At 39.9% G+C, this 23,510-nt stretch overlaps 1 protein-coding gene across 1 annotated transcript in view; it reads left to right on the top strand.

Moving 5' to 3' along the window:
• Nucleotides 1–23,335, top strand: part of pcca (propionyl-CoA carboxylase subunit alpha) — a 46,347-nt gene extending 23,012 nt beyond the window's left edge. The window contains exons 11-23 of the mRNA XM_034300197.2: nucleotides 721–815; nucleotides 1,471–1,621; nucleotides 1,847–1,990; nucleotides 2,388–2,462; nucleotides 5,206–5,274; nucleotides 5,368–5,443; nucleotides 5,728–5,941; nucleotides 8,783–8,885; nucleotides 11,944–12,042; nucleotides 12,150–12,203; nucleotides 17,088–17,228; nucleotides 20,224–20,301; nucleotides 22,370–23,335. Coding sequence (XP_034156088.2) covers nucleotides 721–815; nucleotides 1,471–1,621; nucleotides 1,847–1,990; nucleotides 2,388–2,462; nucleotides 5,206–5,274; nucleotides 5,368–5,443; nucleotides 5,728–5,941; nucleotides 8,783–8,885; nucleotides 11,944–12,042; nucleotides 12,150–12,203; nucleotides 17,088–17,228; nucleotides 20,224–20,301; nucleotides 22,370–22,438 — 1,368 coding nt within the window. The 3' untranslated portion in view covers nucleotides 22,439–23,335. The remainder of the gene's footprint in view (nucleotides 1–720; nucleotides 816–1,470; nucleotides 1,622–1,846; nucleotides 1,991–2,387; nucleotides 2,463–5,205; nucleotides 5,275–5,367; nucleotides 5,444–5,727; nucleotides 5,942–8,782; nucleotides 8,886–11,943; nucleotides 12,043–12,149; nucleotides 12,204–17,087; nucleotides 17,229–20,223; nucleotides 20,302–22,369) is intronic.
• The last annotated feature ends 175 nt before the right edge of the window (nucleotides 23,336–23,510 follow it).

A 23,510-nucleotide genomic window follows, 5' to 3' on the forward strand; every position in this document is an offset into this window, starting at 1 on the left:
GCCGCTGTTTGATATCATTCATGCACCTTCCCAAAGTCCCTGCTGTTAATTTACTGTGAGATTAGGTACTTTAATATATGAAAAAATATATAAATATATAAATATTAATATATAAAAAGATTTTGGGTGAAATATACTTTCATTACCATCTTGAACAGTCACTTTTCCTTCCCAAGATGTCAAGAAGTGAGGTTGTTTAAATTCATAACAAATGTGGCTACATCTTGGTCAGATTTAAACTATTCATATTTTACAATATGGTATCTAAGCTGCACCTTATAAGCCACGCCTTAATGTTAAAGGTGGAGTTGTAACATAAAGCTACTAGTTATGTGGATGATAATAAATTTCAATTTGAACTTCTGTTTTACAAAATCGTTTTTTTACAAATGAGATTATGTAGTTTAATAATGCCATTTAAAGCAAGTATAACACAATGTGAACATGTATTTATGGAAAAGATTTTGCATGACATCGACTTCCTTTACTTCTTAATTGTATTGCAGTGTAACTCCACTGGATAAGCAACATGTCTACATTGGGAGTTAATAGGAAATGTGTGGACGCTTTTTTTTTTTTTTTTTTTTTTTTTTTTTTTTTTTTGCCCACTTGTTTCTTTAAAAATCAAACTTTGAGTCGAAGATGAGCCTATATTAGTGTAAATGGTTCAATCAGTTCTTTGAAGTGTACGTGTGTGTGTGTAATGGTACGTGTGTGCAGGTCTTGGCCGATAAGCATGGAAATGCTCTGTGGCTGAATGAGAGAGAGTGCTCCATCCAGAGACGCAACCAGAAAGTGGTGGAGGAGGCACCCAGGTGTGTGTGTGTGTGTGTGTGTGTGTGTGTGTGTGTGTATGTGTATGTTTACATGGGTGGGTGTCACATTTGGATTGATATTTTTTCTACTGGCCAATGCTCCAGTACTAATGGTTCCAGTTGTTTGGTATTTGGCACTTGGTTGAGATTGATAGGAGCTAGGGGTGGAGCCAGCTGCAATGTGCATTGCTGATTGGTTACATACATCGTATCACACAGCATTAGGTACCATGACAAATCCTAAAATATAAAAACAAACAATACCAGTATAGTCTGGTTAGTTTGTTTACTTGTCAGAAGCACAAAGTTGTACACTTTAAGTTAATTTTCTCTTAAATGTACTGAAACAAACTGCATAAATGTAGCAAAAAAAAACAAAAAAACAAATACATTCAATTGTTTTCTGATCATATATGGTGCACCTGAAATGTACAGAGGTGTTGAAATTATGCTGCAGTCGCTTTTACTATCATCACTGTGACCGTTCCAGTCAACTCTTAATTTGTTGGGAAAAGCAGATCAACAGTTTATTTTGCAGGTCATGGACTGAAAGTATAGGGAGTGATAGAGAATAAACAACTAAGAATATTGTATGAGAGTTTCTAATAAGTGTATGCTTATGTGTACGTGTGTGTGTGCGTGTGTATCCGTGCAGCACATTTCTGGACCCGGCCACTCGGCGTGCGATGGGAGAGCAGGCCGTGTCTCTGGCTAAAGCAGTAAAATACTCCTCAGCGGGCACTGTTGAGTTCCTGGTTGACTCCAAGAAGAACTTCTACTTTCTAGAGATGAACACACGCCTCCAGGTTTGTGTTTGTGCTTCCGCTAGACTTAGACTTAAACATGTCTACACACTCAAAGAACTTGTAAGATGCTTTAGAGCTCCTGAATGCAGACCGCCTCGATGGAGTCTCTGTGTGTAAATAGAAAGAGGGTTTAGTTTGTATCATTATGAGTGGGAAAGGTTTTAGAGTGTTGCCGATAAGTAAGTGTGTGTGTGTGTGTGTGTGTGTGTGTGTGTTCTGTGTCAGGTGGAGCACCCCATCACTGAGTGCATCACAGGGTTGGACCTGGTGCAACAGATGATACGAATTGCTAAGGGATACGAGCTCAAGCACAAACAGGAAGACATCCCTATTAATGGCTGGGCCATCGAGAGCAGAGTCTACGCCGAGGTAAACAAACAAACCACACCTTCTTCACTGGGACTGACAGGTGCAAAGGCCACACCTCGTTCACTGGGATTGACAGACACAAAGGCCACACGTCCTTCACTGAGACTGACAGATGCTTAGGCCATGTCTCCTTCACTGGGATGGACAGATACAGAGGCCACACCTCCTTCATTCCGTGGATCCATTAAAACACCATCATCAAACAGTTTTTATCTTACACACACACACACACACAATCCCATATACTGAGTCCTATGCACTGATTCATATCATATATCTTTACACCATGTGTGTATGTGTATTGCCTGTAGTTTGGACCTGCAGAGAAGGATTCGCACTTAACACTTTGTTATTAACTCAGATACTGTTTCTCTGGTTGATTTTTTTTCTTTTTTAGGATCCCTACAAATCATTCGGTCTTCCCTCCATTGGTCGGCTCTCTCAGTACGAGGAACCAGTAAACCTCGCTGGTGTGAGTACTCTATCTATTAGTGACGTGTACAGAATGCTGCTAGCTGCTAATCACCCCTTACATACAGTCACTTTGTAGGTATGCACTAAGCCTCCTAAGTGCAGCGTGTGCTAAATATTCCAGTAATGCAGCTCAGCCATTGCAGCACACCAGCTACCACAGACACACATTAACTCTTTGTTACAATAACTTTTGTCCTAACTGAATGACCAGCCTTATTTGACGTTATTAATATGCATAATTAATTCATATGAAACAAATGAGTTTCACAAAAAAAGATTTTCATTATATTTGCACATGCATTTGAAATAAACAAGTCATTTAAACCTGTTATATAATCTGTATATAAAATTACAGTGACTTATACTATTTGAAGTCTATTAATTGCGATTCACAAGTGAGTCTCCTTATGCATTAAATTTACACAAAATCAAGAGCTCTTGTATGTTACGAACGTTTTTTTGAACAAATTGGATTTTTATGAATACATCATTTCTGTAAATGCTCTTGTGAACAGTTTATGAATAAATACATTCTTGTCCAGGTTGATAAATGAAATCCAGATCAACAGATCAACAGGATCATAACTTACATTCTGTATCAGAGTGTGTGTGTGTGCGTGCGTGCGTGTGTGTTCGTATATGTGTGTGGAGCTGGTGTGTTTGGTCAGGATGCTCACGGCTCAGATGTGCTTTGAAGCTGAGACTGTGGGGGGTTCGCCTCTTTACAGCTTTCCTGCCTCAAAAGTAAACATGTAATTGATACCAGAGCTCAGGCCATCCTGTGTGTTTGTGTATTTTTGTGTGTATTTCATGTGTGTTTATACTCATTAACTACAAATGTGCCCTAGTAATGTTTCTGAGTATCAAGATATTTATTGTGCACTGGTGTGACAGCTGCCTCTGCATCTTGTAGCAGGTACAACAGAACATTTAACTGTCGTTAGTGTAAAGAAAGCAAACATTAGCGAGGACGTTAACGCTCATTTTCTGCCTTTTATTTTCATCGCTCACAACACACACACGTTTTTACTAGTGTCGTGTTGTGGTGCTGTGAGGCCTAAAATAGCACAGCTTTGAAATACGCTATTGTCCTCCTCATCTGTTTGTTGTTCTCGACAATAAAGGAGAAAATATGCATTAAAGAAGACTTTATATAACCATATTGTATAAAACTGGATTTCCTCAGGATGTTGTAAAACTCTTTGATCAGAACTCGGGTCTTTTCCGTCTCAGATAAATTCAGTCATCCCAGTCTCAGTGAGTACTGGTGTACATTTCATCATGGTATTCTTTCAGAGGAGTGTTTCTGTTTTTTCACACAATTCACACAATACAACCACGAACTGCAGTTCTGTAGTGTCTTTAATTCTTAACATTGTGGCAGTCTGTAATTAGCACAAAGATTATTGTCATTCTGTTATCATTATCGCTCCACAGTGTACTGTAGCGGCTCTTCTTCACTCAGTTTCTAAGTCTTTATTAAAGCAGGATTTTAAAAAAAAAAAAATCTCAGTTAAAACAGATTCCCAACTGGCGCAACAGAAAAGCGCTCTTCCTATCATTGGAAGATCATGAGATCGAATTCTGAAGTTGCCACAGCCATCTGCAAATCTGAGAGAGTCTGGAGGGATGCACTATGTCCACTGTCAATCACAGCGACACTAACCAATCGCGGGTGTATATGAGCTCATGGATGCGGAAGAGGGCAGATAGCGCTTTCCTCCGAGTGTGTTACACTGCTCTGTGATGCAGCATGAGTTAAATATAGAAAATATGTGGAGGCTGGCTTCACGTGCCTTGGAGGAAGCACATGTAGCTGTTGGTAGCTGTCATATGATAGCGGAGAGCTGGCTGTTGGGTGGGAATTGGCAAAGACAAAATTCGGGAGAAAATAAGGGAAAAATCCCCAAAATAAAACAGACATATCCAGTATTTGTGTACTTTTTTTTTTAAACATGTGATGTCACAAATAAGCTGAAGGACTTTAAACGAAATGATATGTAAATTATTAGTGGAAGACAGTCTGATACAGTGTGAAAACCATAAGCCAGAGCTACTTGTTGAACTAGCTAGTTATTTAATTAGGCTGATCTTAGTAGAGAAAAAGTGTGATTATTGTGGTATAATTTGGCATATTTGTCTTTTGGTAAATAAACTGATGGAAATATGACAGTACAAATTGAGACGCTGGTTCTGAAATCTTTCTTGTGAAGAGCTGTGACATACACAAGCTAGATTACTAGCATGTAATCATTTGGGAAGGCAGGGTAATTTTCTAATTTGCATATTCATACATATTCATAGCTCCTGGCATTTTTATGACAGGAAAATAGGTGGAGATGTTTAATGGCTTTCTTTTTTAAAAATATTCAATTGGTTAAGATTAAAATGCTTGAAATGAACATGTTCAGGAGTACTTAATAAAATATTATTATAGGGCCCGATGTCCAATGGTGATCATTACATATGTCATGAAAGCAACCCTAGTCAAATATCAGGCAAATATGTGAAAGATACGTGTATAAAGAGATGTGAAAGATCTCACCCCCCCTCCCAATAGTCCTTGCTAGAGAGTTTCTTCACGTTTCATAACTTGGTGTGTTGTACAACAACAGGTTAAACGATGATGATATCACTTGGTCACTGATGTGCGAATTTCATATTAAACCTGTCCTGATACTTAATGTTTTTTTTTAATTTATTTTTTATTTATTTTAATTATTTTTTTATTCCCTCTCAAGGTGCGTGTGGATAGTGGTATTCAAGAAGGAAGTGACATCAGCATCTACTACGACCCCATGATCTCCAAAGTAAGAAGATTCATTTGGATAGTGTTGAGTCTGTGATGCGAGTTTGATGAATTTGGATGGTGTGTATTTGAGTTTAATTAGTTGTGTGTGTAGTTGGTCAGTTACGGAGCCACGAGAGCTGAGGCACTGAAGAAAATGGAGGATGCACTTGATAACTACGTCATCAGAGGTAACACACACACACTCACACTGCAGATAAACACACTCAAGAACATGCACTGTGTCCCATAATGTATCAATCTCTCTCTCTCTGTCTCTCTCTCTCTCGTTCTCTCTCTCTCTCTCACTCTCTGTGAACCCTGAATCTCTTTTAATCCTGAAATGTTTTTTTTTGAATGTTTTTTTTTCAGGTCTGAATTATTATGAGCTAAGCCAATAAAGGGCTCTTTTAAAATTCTCTTTCAAAATTCTCTTTCAAAATTCTCTCTCTCTCTCTCTCTCTCTCTCTCTCAGGTGTGACCCATAACATTCCTCTCCTGAGGGAGATCATCGTTCACCCACGTTTCATCTCAGGTGAAATCAGCACCAACTTTCTGCCTGAGGTTTACCCTGATGGGTTCAAAGGTCACCTGTTGACGGCCAGTGAGCAGCGCGAGCTCCTGGCTGCAGCCTCTGCTCTATACGTAGCCACACAGCTCCGCTCACAGAGGTTCCTGGGACAGCAGAGGTTAGTGACAGGAAGTGACTTAATACTGAAGAGCTTCTTAATGTTTTAATTTAATTAGTTCCTGACAGAGGGCATGAGGTGAAGCATTTATGAGCTGTTTGGTGCCCATCAGATAGAAACCCCTTTTTGTTCCCTATAAATGACAACTCGTGAGAACGGGACGAGAAAATTAAAAAAGTTTCACAAGTTTAAAGCATTAAAAAGTTATACCACAGTGCTGAATTCTCCATTCTGATTGGTCATGAGGTGTTGATTAATATGATTTGATCAAAGACAGGGTGTTGTGATGCGGCCTAACATGAAATGGAGCAAATATTCCCACCCTGCAGTTGATTATTTTCCAATAACCGCACATCTGAAGTATTTTATTTCTCTTATACAATCATTTTCCGGTGATTACAATTTTTTAATTTATTAAAGAACTACATGTACTTTTTATCCATTTATAGTTACATTAAACATTAAATGTAATGTAAGTAATGCAGCTTGTCATGGTAGAGAAAGGACAATGCGCAAAGTTCTATGTCTTGAAGACTTTACCTCAAAGTAAAGTCACTGGAGACTCCTTCCTAAAAATGCCAAATAAAAAGTCTCCTTACAGAACACTTAACAATATCAATAATTACACATAGTTTTAAGTAGCATTTATGTGGAGCATCCTCTCTACAAGTCCCTGTCTTGAGCTGATACTATAAAAATGATAACGTATTGGAACAGGTTTGTAATATAAACATTGCAGCTGGATCTACTGTCAGAGCAGTAGAAGATTAATCAACACCTTCTGACCAATCAGAATCAAGCATTCAACAAAGCAGTGTTAAAGCAGGTAAATTTTTCAATCTGCTTTATTAAATCCCAAGCACAAGCTTTCTACACTTTCTACACTTCATCACTCTTTGGCTTTGGTTGTTTTTTCATGCATGTCTCATGAACCTAAACACCGTGTTTTGTGGGTTTAGTACTATCCTGAGCTGAAGATCAGACTCCTGATCCCTAATATGGATAAAAATGCAAACTGTGACATTCTCCATGTTACTAACTCTACTAATAGTTTCATTATTTTCTCTGAGATCTGTAGCGCTGGCCAAAAAACACACGCTCCACCAAGCCATCTGTCCAAACATCTCTCCCTCTCCCCTGCCTCCACTTTTTTGATCGTTTTCTAAAGTTATTCATGAGAGTGTGTGTGTGTGGCAGGGTGGCTCTCTTTGTAGTGACTGTGGCCCACCATAGTGGAAAAAAACTCTCCCACTAATTGATTTACTTTAGATCTGGTAACAGAGGAGCTGTCAATCAAACGATGCCCTCTGTGTCTGCAGGGTGTGTGTGTGTGTGTGTTTGTGTGTGTGTTGTGGCTCTACATGTGTCCAGCATCAGTAAGGTTGCTGTTCTGTAAGCAGGAAGTCAGGGAGGAAGGATTAGGCAGGGGACAGACACTGTTTTTTTGTGTGCTGCTTCTTTTGTTATTGAGATAAACAAGTGAAAGTTTGTCTTTCCTACATCTGGGATCGAGACCTTATGTCTCATTTCCAAGCTGACCGAATTTACAGGAGTATCTTACCCTTGATTTGCACTTATTTGTACGCTGAACTCCAAAATTATTGGCACCCTTCAGAATGATAAGAAGTGAGCTTAAACTCTGATTATTTTGAGTGCATTTGAACAAATGATGCACTGTATAGTATTACTTTAGCAATACTCAAATAAAACATGAAACAGTTCTCTTAATATTGCTTTTTTTCTGGAAAAAAATGTTGCCAAAATTGTTGGCACCCTTACCTTTAATATTTGTAACGTTCCCCTGCGAGAACAGCATTGAGTGTCTTCCTCTAATGCATAACAAAGATGGAGACACTTTTAGAGGGACTATTGAGTGACTTCAACATTTTAAGCTGCTTTATCATTCTTGTGTGTGTGGATTTTTGTCTTCAATTCAGATCACACGTCTTAATAGGGTTCAGCTTCAGAGACAGAAATGGTCATTATGAAATATTGATTTTCCGACAACCATTTTCTGTAAGAAGTAAAGGGTAATGGGTGTACATTTGTGGTCATTATCTTGTTGAAAGGTTTATCAACGTACAAGTATGTAAGTTCATTGCAGACACAACAAGAGTTTGGGCTAAAACATCATGGGAATTTTTATATATTTTATATATAAAAATATTGAATATATATTTTATATATATAAAATATTGAATAACTCTAGAAATATTGGCACCCTTGCGCACACACACACACACACACACACACACACACACACACACACACACACACACACATATATATATATATATATATATATGTATTGGCAGAGGTGCCAATATTTCTAGAGTTAACTGTATCCTATGCAAGCTGCAATTCTGTTGACATTTTCTTTATTTTATGCTAGTAAGATATGATGTGATAAAGCAACAAAACCAAATTACCCAAAAACCAAATGGCTCTAAGAAATTCCTCAGGTTAATCGTACATCGCAGAATATTTCCAACATTCTCTACTTTCGCATCTTCAGTTCTCACCTGTGTTATTTTTTTTACAGTGTAGAAATAGGAGCTCTTAACACAGTCTCATCTGTTCTGGGATTTATTACAAAACACTTTAAAGTACATTTTGAGACACTGATGTGTATATATTACACAGTACACTATGTACATTATCTATTACTGTTTCCTGTTAGTACTTAAAAACAGCTGGATAGTCCATGTCTACTAGTGACATGCTGAGACGTGGTTACTAAGCGCCTGTTATCCAGACCGCTTAATATTTATCTCCACACTAGTGTTTGTGTCAAAACCGCTACTCTGTATATAATTTTGTGTGTGTGTGTGTGTTTTGCAGAGTCTCTAACACTGTTCAGGAGAGGAAGAGATGGGAACTGTGTGTGGAGGTGGAGAAAGGAGCTCACATGTTGTATGTAACTCGCTCCGGAACCAACTACACAGTGAGTGTCCTTTCGTACCCCCTTTTCCACCAACCTGCGTTTCTAGCAGTTTATAATTAAATGCCTTAAAATAATAGTAAGAGGATCTTCGCTGTGGTCCATAAAAGTGAAATACTCTACTATCTGTACAAAGCACAGAGACATGATAGACAACAAATTTACACAAAACAACAGATAAACGGTTTCATCAGACTTATTTGTTTCTTTTATTTATTTATCTATTATACCACAGTACTGTAGTGCTGATAAATGTTTTATAACAGCAGCTCTGACATTAGTTTTGGCTGTAATTCAAATCACAGGTTTATATTAATGCGCTTGTTCTAATACCTTATTGTTTCTATAGTAACAATTTACACAAGGACTTCCATAGCAGATGTAAATATTTATATGTTATCCATATAAATGGATAAAAACTGTGTGAAATTGTTGAAAAGGTGATGCTTTCTCTGAGGATAATTATTTAACATTTATGGAAGGAGTCTCCAGTGTCAGAAAGAAGCTGGCGAGGGAACAGCTGTTATGGCTGTTATTACGCAAGTGATAACAGGAACTAAGCTGTTACTTGGATGTACCACAACATTAAATGTAACTTTTAACGGATAGAAAATGTAACATGATGTTCTTTAATAGATAAAAAAAAAATGGTTAGCATTGTTAAATGTCAAATAAGAGGAATAAAACACTTCGGGATGTGCTGTTATTGGAAAATAGTCCACTTCAGGGTGGGAACAGCCGATTCACACCACCCCATCAATGATTACTTTTGAACAACGATAACAAAATGTATTTTTTAACAGTAAAATTCCACCTCTGCTGCACCGTTTATGTCTTCTTTTAAAACTTATGTAAATAACTTGAGTTGCTCAAGTTGTTGTCGTGGCAGCAAAATGACACCATCCCCCAGCCCATTTCTTACTTATTGGATCCAATTGGAGCTCTCGCTTTCTTTCTTTTTCTTTTTTTCTAATTTGTACTTTGTTGCCTTGACCCCTCATCCCGTTCTATTCGATCAGCTGGAGAAGGAATAAGGAAGAGGCAGTGTGCGAGAGGGAATTCTGGGAGCTTGGCGTGTCACTCAGTCACTGTGTGTTTGCACACCTGTGGCCATTCACTCTTGGATGCCCTCGGGGCTCCATATGGATCAGGGAGCTCAGAGGACCTTTGCAGATCTGGGATCATCGCCCCGTCGTTCATGTAATCAGATTAAGTGGGGTTTAATGGCAGACTCTGATCCTAGATCAGCTGTACACAGTTGACCCATATAAATGTCATTTCCGTCAAGCCCTATCGTTTTTCCCAGCTGTGGACCGACACTCCTGGGCTCACGTCCATCAAAGTGAGTGCAGAGGGCTGATCTGGGGTCAGTTCCTTGCCTTGTAAATGATGAGTACTTGTATCAGAGCCACATAACGATGGCTAAAATGATGTGGGATTTTTTTTTAATCAATTTTGTAATCATGGTATTTATCACAAACGGTTTACGTAATCAGAAAATAGCTTCTCTTAGCTAAGCTCATCAGTATCATAGTCAGTTGTTTAATCGATCAGTAAATCAATTAATATGCTTAATCATGCAATGATAAATATTGTAATATGGTGGAAAGAGTACCATGTGCTCGTGGAGACCTGATCCCACCTCACCTCTCTCCTCCTGAGACGTGTAACGTTGAATGGGGCTGTAATGTTCGCTGCAGGACGCCACTTCAAACCCGGACCCCCTGCTTCTGAAGACTCTGTGGTCCTGAGGGGTTTAGATGGCCACTGACAGGGAAAGATCTGTACTGTTGTTTAGACAAGTGGTTCTGGGTTGAAAGTGAGCTCCCCCTCCTCTTCTGTTACTGTTTTCAAGTTTGCTTTGTGTGTGTGAGAAGGTGCAGATGGGACGGGATTGGGTTTAAACCAGAGCTCCTGATTTTTTTTTTTTTCCTTAAAGGCATCAGGTGGACTGGGGTGAATGTGATCGTGCTCCAGATGTCCATCATTCTTGCATTCTTTTGTATCACACAAACACGCACACAAACTCACTAGGGCTGTCAGAATAAATTTATTATTCAAATTTACAGAATATTTATGTATTCACTGGCAATAGATCCCATGTTCATCCCATGTTCAGAATAGGGCTCTTTTGTAGCACAATTTATTTTCACGTAGTATGGATTTTCTAATAAAAAAAATAAGTTAATGTTCACATCAAACATCAGAATTGAGAAGTAATGTGATCTCTGTGACTTTGTGGCATGGTTGAGTTTGATGGGCTGGTTTGAGTATTTCAGAAGTTTCCTGGGATTTTAATGTACAACAGTTACACAGAATGGTCCAAAAAAAAAAACTTTCAATGAGCAGCATTTCTTTGTTAACATTTGATAACATTTATTTGTTAACAAGAGATGTCGGAGGAAAATGTTTAGACTGGTTCGAACTGCCAAGAAGACTATGGTAACTCAAATAACCTCTCTTTACACTCATGATGAGCAGAAAAGCAGCTCAGAATGCACAAAATGTCAGCTTTGAGGTGGATGAGCTACAACAGCAGATGATCAGATCGGGTTCCCAGTTAGCCAAGAACATGAATCTGAGGCTACATTGAGCACAGGATAGTTGAAGGTTTGGAAAACGTTGCCTGGTCTTTTTCTAATCTTCAGCTGTCCAGTTTATTTACTATGTGTAAAATTCTAAAATGTAATCAAATGTAAAGTTTGTGATAAAATTGATGTTGCATCCTAGTGATTTTCTTTGCTCCAGAAAGTGAAAAGATTCATCTTCAGTGGTTTATGCGATACGAACGCTTAGTGTAGCTCTACTGCTGATGTTTGTTCTGTCTGTTTCTTATTAGGCTCAAATGCATTTGAACACTAAACCTGTTAAGCAAGTAAAGTTTGAACACACACACACACACACACACACACACACAGAATCAAACACCTGTGAGAACAGTCTAATACACACTCTCTTTACTGTTGACACTGATACTGAATTTCATTCTAGTACCACATGCTGACCCCTATTGCTCTTTGTGTGTGTGTGTGTGTGTGTGTGTGTGTGTGTGTGTGTGTAGGTGGAGATTGATGGAGAGAAAGTGAATGTGTCTGGAGAGTGGAATCTGGCCTCTGCACTTCTGCCCCTCACCATTAACGGCAACCACAGAGTTCTACAGGTGAACACACACACACACACACACACACACACTCTTCCATCAAATATTCCATCTCTCATATCCACAGACACAGTGTGTATTTTGTGACTGGCTGTTTCTTGTTTCAGTGTCTATCCCGTAACGCTGCAGGCGAGATCACACTGCAGTATCTGGGCACGTCGGTAAGTCTGGTTCATTAATACCACCTTCACACACTCTAACACACTCTATGTGGCGTGAATATGAATATAAACAGTACTGTAGGTTACAGGTTCCCAGCCTTGGTCCTGGAGAACCCCCGGTCCTGCAGAAACACTAAAATGCGCAGGACCAGGGTTGGGAGCCTGTGCTGATGTTTTTTTTTAACCATCTTCACATGAGCAAAGTATAATGTAACCCTGTGTGTAGAGCAGCATGACAGTAAGAGCACATAGAAAACACATTAATACACCTTGTTTCCACCTCACATCTTGCCAGTCATACTGCACTGTTTCTTGTATAAAACAAGCTTTAATAATTGCTGGTTAGCTAAACCATTTGCTAATCAGTATATTTCAGTACAGTAAGCTCCTCCCTCAAAGCCGTCAGTCTGCGGATGAATAAGCCTGGGACAATAGGTAATGGGAAAATATTGATAAGTAATGAGTAAAACAGGGCAGGACATGCTGTTACAGGAAAATAATCCATGACGGGATTATCCCAAAGTATTTTTTTCCTATTATACCACAACAATTTGCCAAACATTACTATTTTTAATTAATTAATGAACACATGTTCTTTAACCATCTGCAATTGCGTTTAATATTGTGGAACATCCTTAAGACAAGTTAGTTCCTGTTATCACTTACCTTATAGCAGCATTACTGTCAGATCTGCTGTTATACAAAATTACCCAACACCTTCTGACCAGTCAGATTTGAGGATTCAAGATCACTCTGGTCTATATATTTCCAACGACTGGTGCATTCAGAATGTCTAAGGAAGTTTCTATTTGTGCCAAAAACCTTAGTTATGATGACAAAACATTCAGCATAAGAATTATTCTTAATTTACATGTGTTAACAATATACTGTATATCTGGACCTGCTCTGGCATTGATTAATGTTGTATAGCAGCAGCTATGCAAGGTAAATTATACTCAAATACATTGTTTCTATAGTAACAGCTAATTTACAGGGACTTGTATGGTGGACTATTGTTATTTAATGAAAAAACCTGTATAATCTTACTGTAAGTTGATGCTTATAATATTTATGGAAGGAGTCTCCAGTGCAACTACACTGTCGCAATACGTTTTCCTCCGTGGGAGAGTCTTCAGGACAGAGGACTTGGTTGTAGGATGTGTATTGTGTGGCTCACTGGGGTGTGTATCCTGTCCTCATACACACCCATACATAACTCTCTCACAGTCAACACCCTGTACACAGTACACAGAGCTCCTCAGCTAGTCCAGGTGTCCAAAACACCTCCACAAATCACTGCGTGCCACCCATGATGCCCCGCTCCGATCTGACCCAAACAATAACCGGCATCGCGTCGAACCAGCCTGAAACCTAAGCAAACAAACAGCATTAAAAACACACCATACAGGAAGAGTGTAGAGGTGCCGCGCATGTGTGTGCTCAGCGTGTGGGCCGCTCTTTAAAGATGCCGCTAACTGTTAGCGGCTCGGCTCAAAGTGCTAGTGTGCTAAACGCTACCACAGGAGCGGTTTCCGGTCATTCTGTGCGGTTTGGGGTCACCCAGGCCGCGCTCATTGGCTTCTGTCCGGTTCTCCGGCGGGACAGTGGGAGCCTGCTGAGATTTTAACAGTTTTTAGGGTTTCCCCTCATTACACATGGGACCTCCACTCCCACTCAGGTGCCCGTGTGACCCCTGTAAGAATGGAAACGGCTGTAAAAGTAGGCCAGTTCTTGAAAAATGCCAAAATGATACTTCCTTTGTGCTTTCAGGGGCCAGTTAGGATGTTTTTGCCAAAATGAGTTAAATAATGTATCAACTCTGAGAAAGATCAAATCAGTTCCTGGATTTAGAAATGTATATATAAATGTAAATCCAAGGTGCTGTGATGTTCACTATGATCACTAGGGGTCATAGGGGTCATGATATTGTGATTATTTCATAATACACTTTTTTGACAGTATTACGGTTTCTTCAATTCTTTTATTGCTCCAACTCCATTGCTACTCACAGTAACAAATACAATAATTTCTCATGTTGAATTTTTTATATCTCTGAATAGAAAATAATTAAAAATGTAAAAACGTGCATCATGAACCATCTTCCGGTATTGTGATGTGACGTTTTTGCCTTGACAGCAGCATCACATCATCCTGGTTCCAAATGAATTCAGTAATAGCGATAATGAACTACTACTGTAGCGCAGGAACCGTGACCCAGCGGTCATGTGGAGGTCTCTAACTTTGTGACCTTGCCTGACCTGTCATACAGGACGATGCAAGACTTCCTCAGTTGAATTTGTGGGAAATAGGGCACTTCCCTCCCCATCCGAACCTTCCTGATGTTTCTGCAAGAGCTGTGATTAATGAGCAAGTGTCAAGCTCGCAGCTAAAATTAGCCTCATTAGAGGATGACATCACTGCCAGTGGAGGCCGGGTGTGGGGTCTCTACACACACACACACACGCACGCACGCACGCACCCACGCACACACACACACAGGACTCAGGGTCAGCGCAGTTTAGTAAAAGCCTGAAGATAAACAGCTTATGTTCTCTGTTCAGGGTCATTTCCATTCACCTGGGAAACTTTATAAATTTCCTCAAATATCCTAAAAAGTTTTAGCTGCGATGTGATAACAGGTGCTGCGAACAGATCTATTCATCTCAACATTACTGCTGTCACTGCTGTTTTGACGACATCACCTTTTTGCTACCCTTCAAACTCTTCACTTATGAGTAGTTGATGGAAACACACTAAAGATTTAGATTTTATTTAACAGCTTTTTAGAAATTTGTTTAGCATTTCAGTGCTTAAAAAGTGCTTAAAATTCACCACAAATGTATTTTATTTTTAATTAATTTTGTTTTATCTAGAATAATTGCTTTAGGTTTGCAGGACAAAATTACTGCTTTACCCAAAATTGCAATAAAATAAAGTGTAAATGTGGCATAGAAATGTGAAAATTAAAGATTTATTTATTTATTTATTTATTTAACTAGTACAATACTGATGCAGTGGTTTGGCCTCCAGAACATTCCGGTTCCACATTACATGTTATTAGACAACAATCAAAAAACATATTTGAAGGCACAGAAGCGCCTACACATTTACCCTCATCAATAAATCTAAATCTTATGAATATGCAGATTAGACAAGGCCCACCTCATTGCTCTGGTAACCTGGCATTGCATGAACTGCATTTGCATACTGTAATCTGATTGGCTCTTATATTTTATGACACATTACAGTAAAAGAAGTGATCAGCCTGTGCACTCATATCGTTTCCTCAGAAGGACTGTATCTTAAAGAAACAAGGTTTAGGAAGATTTATGTTTGAATGAATAGAAACACATGTAAAAACATATGACAATAAATGTAATAATTGCTTAATTTAAAAAACAAAACAAAAAAAGTCAAATGGTGGACATTCAGTGCTGAAATCCAGAAGGCCACTTCCCTGAACATTAACTGAGTAGCTTTGGGAAACAAAAACTGAGTATGTGGAAAGTATATTTAAAAACCTTTTCCAGGCTCTCTGTGTGGGTCTTCATGATGTCATCACTCTAATTAGCCTTGTTTCAGTGCAGTCTGTCTAATGTGCTCTCTCTCTCTCTCTCTCTCTCTCTCTCTCTCTCTCTCTCTCCAAGCAGCCTGTTATAGCTAATAGCTCTCCATTAATGACTATTATGTGCAGTATTCGTGTGTGTGTGTGTGTGTGTGTGTGTGTGTGTGAGAGAGAGAGAGAGAGAGAGAGAGCTTTTCATCCACTCTGAGTGTGGAGAGCTGAGCTGTTCTCAGTCTAATTGAATCAGTGTGTTCTCTGTCAGAGCCTCCGAGCCCTTCGTGACTGTGATGTGTGTGTAGATGTTCAGCTGTGTGTGGTGGGAGTGAGGTGAGCGCCATCTACAGGCACACTGGAGCACTGCCATGTGAAAGAGTTCAGGGTCACTTCTGCTGAGGTCAGCAGGAGCCATGTTATTAATGAGAGAGCGAGAGAGCGAGTATCTGTGTGCGCATGTGTCCTGCAGATTTTGGGAAGTCACTGCAGATGTCTTTATTGTGTGTGTGTGTGTGTGTGTGTGTGTGTGTGTGTGTGTGTGTGTGTGAGTGTGAGAGAGAGAGAGAGAGAGAGAGAGATGCTGTCTGTTCAAATGATTAATTTCCATTTCTATCCCATTTATTTAAATTGAATTTTGTTTATTATTTAAATTAATTTTTTCCCTCATATGTTGCTTATCATAATTATTTATTAATTTCTGCAATTCTATCTCATTTAATTAAATTTAATTGTTATTTTTGTTTTATTTTTTTCTGATGTGCTGACAATGCAAATTGCTTTTAATTTCTAAATTAATTTCAGTTTTATTTATTTATGTTTATTGTTTTGGTTTGATTTATCCTGATATACCAACTATCCAAACTTCTATATTTCTATCCTATTCATTTAAAATAAATTTTGCTCACACTGCAGATTATTTATTAATTTGTATGTTTCTGTTCTATTTATTTAAATTTAATTAATTTTTTTTTTTTTTTCTGACAAGTTGACTGTCCAACTTATTTATTAGCGGCTACATTTCTGTCCCATTTATTTATTTATTGTTTGTTTGTTTGTTTGTTTAGATAAAGCAGTATTTTGTCTTCCATACCATGTAAAGCAATTATATAAGATAATAATAAATCATTCAAAGAAATTTGGGGGATTCAGAATTTTAAAGAAACATTTTAGTAGCACTTCTGTAATATAATTTTACAGTGAATCAGGAACATTGTTCATAGAAAATTCCAATTGTGTCCAGCTACTCATGTGTGAATGTGTGAAGAGAAGCGAGTGTTTATTGTGTATGTGTGTGGGTATTTAACGTGCACTGTCTGTGTGTTCAGTTTAAGGTGCGTGTTTTGAGTAAGCTGGCAGCGTCCCTCAATAAGCACATGCCTGAGAAGGTTCCAGAAGACTCCAGCAGCATCCTGAGATCTCCTATGCCCGGGACTGTCGTGGCCGTTTCTGTCAAAGCCGGCGATACGGTAAAAACATAAATATACACCGAGTGCGAGTTACACTTGATCTTAGGCAAAAGACCACCAGCCTGCTAGATCAGTGCACGTTACCCTCACATGTCCATGTTATAGCACGGCTGAACTTCCTGCTTTGGGAAGTCAGTAAAGACAGGAAGCTGATCATTAACGTCACATACTCAGGTGCTCAGTGAACCTAATGTCTGTAGCTTTCCTGTTAAAATGAGTGAATTAAAAAGCAAAATAAAGTACCTGATGCATCTCACTTACACTGAGCAGGCTGAAGATTCTCCACAAGGCGGCGCTGTTAATATTCACAACGCTCCTGTTCATGTGTGTCAACAAAAAAAGAAGGAAAGCAGCATAAACCCTGAGTAGCATGAAAACATATAGATATTTAATTTAACCACCATGGAATTGAACATAAACTGAGACAGACTGCAGCAGTGGTGCTGAGGCATCACTGACACTGTGGCTTTTTTATTCAGCACATTTTATTTAGCGGTCCAAAGCCGCTAATTCACTCTTGGAGGGTTCGTTTTGGCCAAAATATCATTCTCAGCCTATTTTCAAGTGTATAGTTTGTTCTACATTATTGTGTTAATAGTTCTTTCAGAGCACTTGCACACATTTTATTCATAATCAAAGAGAAATTGATACTTCTGTTTCAAGTGTAGATCTGTTTCAATCACAAAGCCATCATCAGAGCACAGAAAACATAGAGCCGGTGCTCAATAAATGACTAGATATCTATATAAATGTCTACTTTAAAACATTTTGTGTATTACATTTAGCCATTATTTTCTCTTCTTGTTCATCAGATCAAATATCCAGAACGACTCAAATTTCTGCAGCTCACACACTCACACAAAAACCTCTCTGAATCTGAGACGTCATGATGCATAGAGTTGTTTATAACAGAATCACTGTGAGTTTGCTGATGTTTGCAGGGCATATATTGTAGAAATGTCCTCCCTCTTTGTTTTTTTTTTTTTGTTTTTTTTTTTTTCTCCACACATCACACATCCATTATTGTACAATATCAAAAGCTCAGTCAGCTGGACAAATGTAATTTAGCATCAAAGCAGATGGTCAGTTTGTTGAGCATCACTGACATGCTTACGTTCCAGGATGATGAGTATAAGGTGCACAGGGTTAAATCTGTGTGTGACGTGTTGGATGAGCATGATGAAACACTGCGACAGTTTGACTTGCCTCCAAAATAACCCGAGAGATTATTTAGAACAGCAAGTGAAACACTGAAATAGACCAGAATATCCAGCTGAATTGCACCCAGTCAGTGGAAGAGAGGACTGAAATGATCAGGAAGTATCACAAAACACCGATACCCTCTAATTATGATAGATGAGCAGAGACAGAACCAGGTATTAGAGAAGAAATGACACATGGAACTGTTTTTTTTTGTCAGGGGAGCTTACACATATACGTGAAAACGTTAGTGAAGTGTAAGCTTTAACATGAAGACATGATTGTGTGTGTGTGTGTGTGTGTGTGTGTGTGTTGGTGGTCTTAGCTTATACAATGTATACCCAGTCTGTGTCTGATTGTGTGTCTAGAAATGCACTTTTGTGTGTGTGTTTGTGGGGCTGTCAGCTTGGATTGAAGGCATGCTGATGCACAAAGGAAGTATGTCATCTATATGCTGGACTCAGACTGTTTGGCTCCACTTAATACATTACAGCAGGCTCTGCCCTCTTACAGTAATATTGCCCTCATGTAGCCGTAGCCGCAGCCCCGCACACACACACACACACACACACACACAGCTGCTAAGTGCTCAAAGGTTGATTACTCTCACACAAGCATGGTTATGTTGTAGTCTATAGGTACTGTGCATACAGTGTAGTCTACATTTAAAACACAGATACGTGATAAACATACACACCGACACACAAACATTTACACAGAACACACACACGCGCACACACTGTTTGTCCATATTGCTCATCTGTAGAAAGCCTGATTGATGGGGTAAATGTAATGTTGACATTTATTTGATGGAGCTCAGGAGGAAGTCATTAATGCTTTCATTCCCTCAGACAGAGATGGAGTTTATCGAATCAGATCCCAATCACATGAACCAGCACTACTTAGAGCCCTTCATTTGCATGTGTGTGTGTTGTCAAATGACTGTCATGTTGAGAAAACGGTAGGGGCTGCATCTCAAATTGCAACAACCGAATGCTGTTTTAAAATAGTACAGCACAATTTGTTACTTCATATACTTAGGTACTATTTCTAATGATAGTATCCAGTTTAGGACATTACCTTTTCTACTGTACTGTACATCACACCGTCCTTCAGTAGCGTCTGATTACAATCTAATCACGTGCAATGATTTAAAAAATAAAAGCCAGGAAATTACATCTGGTTGCCTGCTTTAAGTCATTTCACATTAAACCAAATGCAGATTAAAAGATTAGTCAAAGCTTGAAGAATACTGTTCAAAAATCATGTGGGAATGGATGCCACGCCCACCATCTCCACAAGCCAATAATAATACTTAATAATACAACAATAATAATGCAACGCTACTTTCCATTATGCGATAGGAAACATACAGACGTACTTGATCAGGGTACCAATACGTCTGGATTTGGAATAAAAACTATACTGCATTGGACAGAATTTTTAGCTGGACTTGCACCAACTATACTTCACACTGAATAATAGCTAGATAGCTAGCTATAAAATCTAGCTACGTAAACTGTCAGGCTGAGTTACATTAGCTAGTTAATTTTAACCACAGAACAACTCGAGCAACACAAACACAAACACAAACACAGATAGGACTATTAGCTACACAAATATAACTCTTCACTTATATTTGTAAATAGGAATGTACTCCTCAATTGGAGCGATAGTTTGGTCCTTCGTGAACAGGATTATGGGATTGACTACACCAGCAAGGACACATGCCAAAGTAAAGCACCTCAGAGGGCTAAAATTTGTTGTGTGTGTGTGTGTTTGTGTGCGCTTGCAGGTTGCAGAGGGGCAAGAGATCTGTGTGATTGAAGCGATGAAGATGCAGAACAGCATGACCGCTGCCAAAACCGCCAAGGTGAGCACACACACACTCATTCACTAACACACACACACTCTCTCCCAGTCAGTCACCCACACACTTACTCATACCCTCCAGCACACAGATCATGATACATGATCCACCTCAGTACCAGTCTGCTCGATTAATCAGCATGACATATAGAACGTCCTCTTCTACCGAGCCACACTGAACTACCTTACAGAGACGAGGAACAAGACAAGAGACAGAAAGACAAAGGAATGCACCATCTGCTCGACTCCATCTGCTGATGTGTGAAGTTATTTCTCTCTAATTGCGTGATGCATATCTCAGTATGTAAATGAGTGATCTGATGCATGAAATATATGTGTAAAAGGCCAGAGATTCAGTGAAATGCGAGCCTCCTGCATTGGAACTGACACACACAGAGGCCACACCTTCTCCACCAAGACTGACACAGAGGCCACGCCTCCTTCACTGAGACTGACACAGAGGCCACGCCTCCTTCACTGAGACTGACACACACAGAGGCCACACCTTCTTCACTGAGACTGACACACACAGAGGCCACGCCTCCTTCACTGAGACTGACACAGAGGCCATGCCTCCTTCACTGAGACTGACACACACAGAGGCCACACCTTCTTCACTGAGACTGACACACACAGAGGCCACGCCTCCTTCACTGAGACTGACACACACAGAGGCCACACCTTCTTCACTGAGACTGACACACACAGAGGCCACGCCTCCTTCACTGAGACTGACACACACAGAGGCCACACCTTCTTCACTGAGACTGACACAGACAGAGGCCATGCCTTCTTCTCTGTGACTGACACACACAGAGGCCACGCCTTCTTCTCTGTGACTGACAGGCACAGAGGCCACATCTTCTTCACTGAGACTGACACACACAGAGGCCACACCTTCTTCACTGAGACTGACACAGACAGAGGCCATGCCTTCTTCTATGTGACTGGCAGGCACAGAGGCCACACCTTCTTCACTGAGACAGACACAGACAGAGGCCATGCCTTCTTCTCTGTGACTGGCAGGCACAGAGGCCACACCTTCTTCACTGAGACAGACACAGACAGAGGCCACGCCTTCTTCACTGAGACTGACACACACAGAGGCCACACCTTCTTCACTGAGACTGACACACACAGAGGCCACACCTTCTTCACTGAGACTGACACACACAGAGGCCACGCCTTCTTCACTGAGACTGACACAGACAGAGGCCACGCCTTCTTCACTGAGACTGACACACACAGAGGCCACACCTTCTTCTCTGAGACTGACAGGCACAGAGGCCACATCTTCTTCACTGAGACTGACACAGACAGAGGCCACGCCTTCTTCTCTGTGACTGACAGGCACAGAGGCCACATCTTCTTCACTGAGACTGACACAGACAGAGGCCATGCCTTCTTCTCTGTGACTGGCAGGCACAGAGGCCACACCTTCACTGAGATTGACAGACACAGAGGCCATGTCTCCTTCACTGAGAATGACAGAGAGGCCACACCTCCTTCACTCAGACCAGCACAGAGGCCACACCTTCACTGAGATTGAGACAGAGATTGTAGCCCGGTTTGGCTGTAGCCATTTTCTGCGCAATAGCCTTGTAAACTGCTCAGTTTTCAATAAGAGTCTTTTTACTTTGCACAGAATCCTCGGTCCAAACGGAAATGAGGAATCTTGTTTCACTGGTGTTCAGCCACTTGCATCATTTTAATCCATTAGCCTAGTGGTTTAGAGCTCTAACGTTCAGTGCGATTTCCAAAGTCTACAAATGTTATGTGATCATATGCATCACAAAAAAATGGTTTGAGTGATCAGATCATAGTGTTTCCCCGAGACACATTAGATCCCATTCACACCTGTACTTTACGCTGTTCACTTCTGATCGGATCACCCAGGACGCATGGTAATGCCATGTAGCAGTAATAATAAGAACAAAAGTTATACATTGAATTAATTGCATAATATTAATATTACTTAAAATCTTGAGGATGTTTAAGGTTGAAGGGGTTCAGTTGGCCAAGTTACACAACCGTGTGTGTGTGTGTGTGTGTGTGTGTTTCTCTCCCCTCAGGTTAAGAGTGTACACTGTAAAGCTGGGGAGACAGTTGGTGAGGGAGATCTGCTGGTGGAGCTGGAGTAAACACACACCTACAATCTGCTGTCTGACCCGATATTCACTCTGTGGACAGACTAAGACACTACTAGCCTGGAGCGAACATCCTCAAACCTTTAGTCTTTGTCTCATCTTTGTCTTTCTCTGGTGATGTGATTATGTTTTAGCAACTATATGGGATTTCCTGGTCAGATTTCAACAAAGATAATTCAAAACAGTTTCAGAACAGATTCACCGAGGGTCATTCACGTCATGCCGTGTCATCACTGACATTTCATTACTGTGTCATGCAAGAGCGTGAAGATTTACTTCTTCATGTGATGGTGCTACACACTCCTGCAGGCCCGAATTTGCTGAGTGACTGGCGTCTCTGTGTCAATATAGGCGGAGCTTAAAGGCGAAAAAAAGCTGAGTACTGAGTTGCTAGCACGGTTCAGTTCATGAAGCAAAACTGTTATACTGCTGAAGAAGAGAAGAGAAAGGCTAGTGGTCATGTCACATGATCAAGAATGAATTAGCTCCGCCCATTTTGACCATGAATGTCTGTCTTTCAGCAAAACCAAGACATGCACGCACTCTGTGTGCGTTATCTATACTGGCATTTAAGCATAGCATCATTTTACTTTCCCCTTTAATTATTTCGAAGTGTGCATACTTTTATTTAGTGAGTTAGATCTATTTTGGGATGACTCTGAGTTCTGAAAGGAGCAGAAACTCCAAAACCCAACCTACAGTGTGTGTTTTCCTGATTAAAAAGGACAAAGAAAGAAAGAAGAAGAACGCTGGATCAAACAGCACCGGAGCTCAAGTAGCTTTCTGCAGTTATCACAGATACATACAATGTATCACGGAACCATGTTCTAAATGTATATGTTTATAAAAAATCAATCTTTGTTATAATAAAAGCAGGTCTCATGGGGAAAAGCTTCATTGTTCCAGTTCTGCATGTTCTTGAGTTGGAGACAGACACACTGTCCTGCATGAATATGTGTCCTCGATAGCCAATCAGTGAGAGTGCATGTGAGTGAGTGGATCAGATTGATCTACGGCAGAAACGATGATGTCACCACTTTTCCCGCTCTTCGTCAGTCATTTCCTT

This window comes from Pangasianodon hypophthalmus, chromosome 26, assembly GCF_027358585.1.
Source record: "Pangasianodon hypophthalmus isolate fPanHyp1 chromosome 26, fPanHyp1.pri, whole genome shotgun sequence".
Lineage (NCBI taxonomy): Eukaryota > Metazoa > Chordata > Actinopteri > Siluriformes > Pangasiidae > Pangasianodon > Pangasianodon hypophthalmus.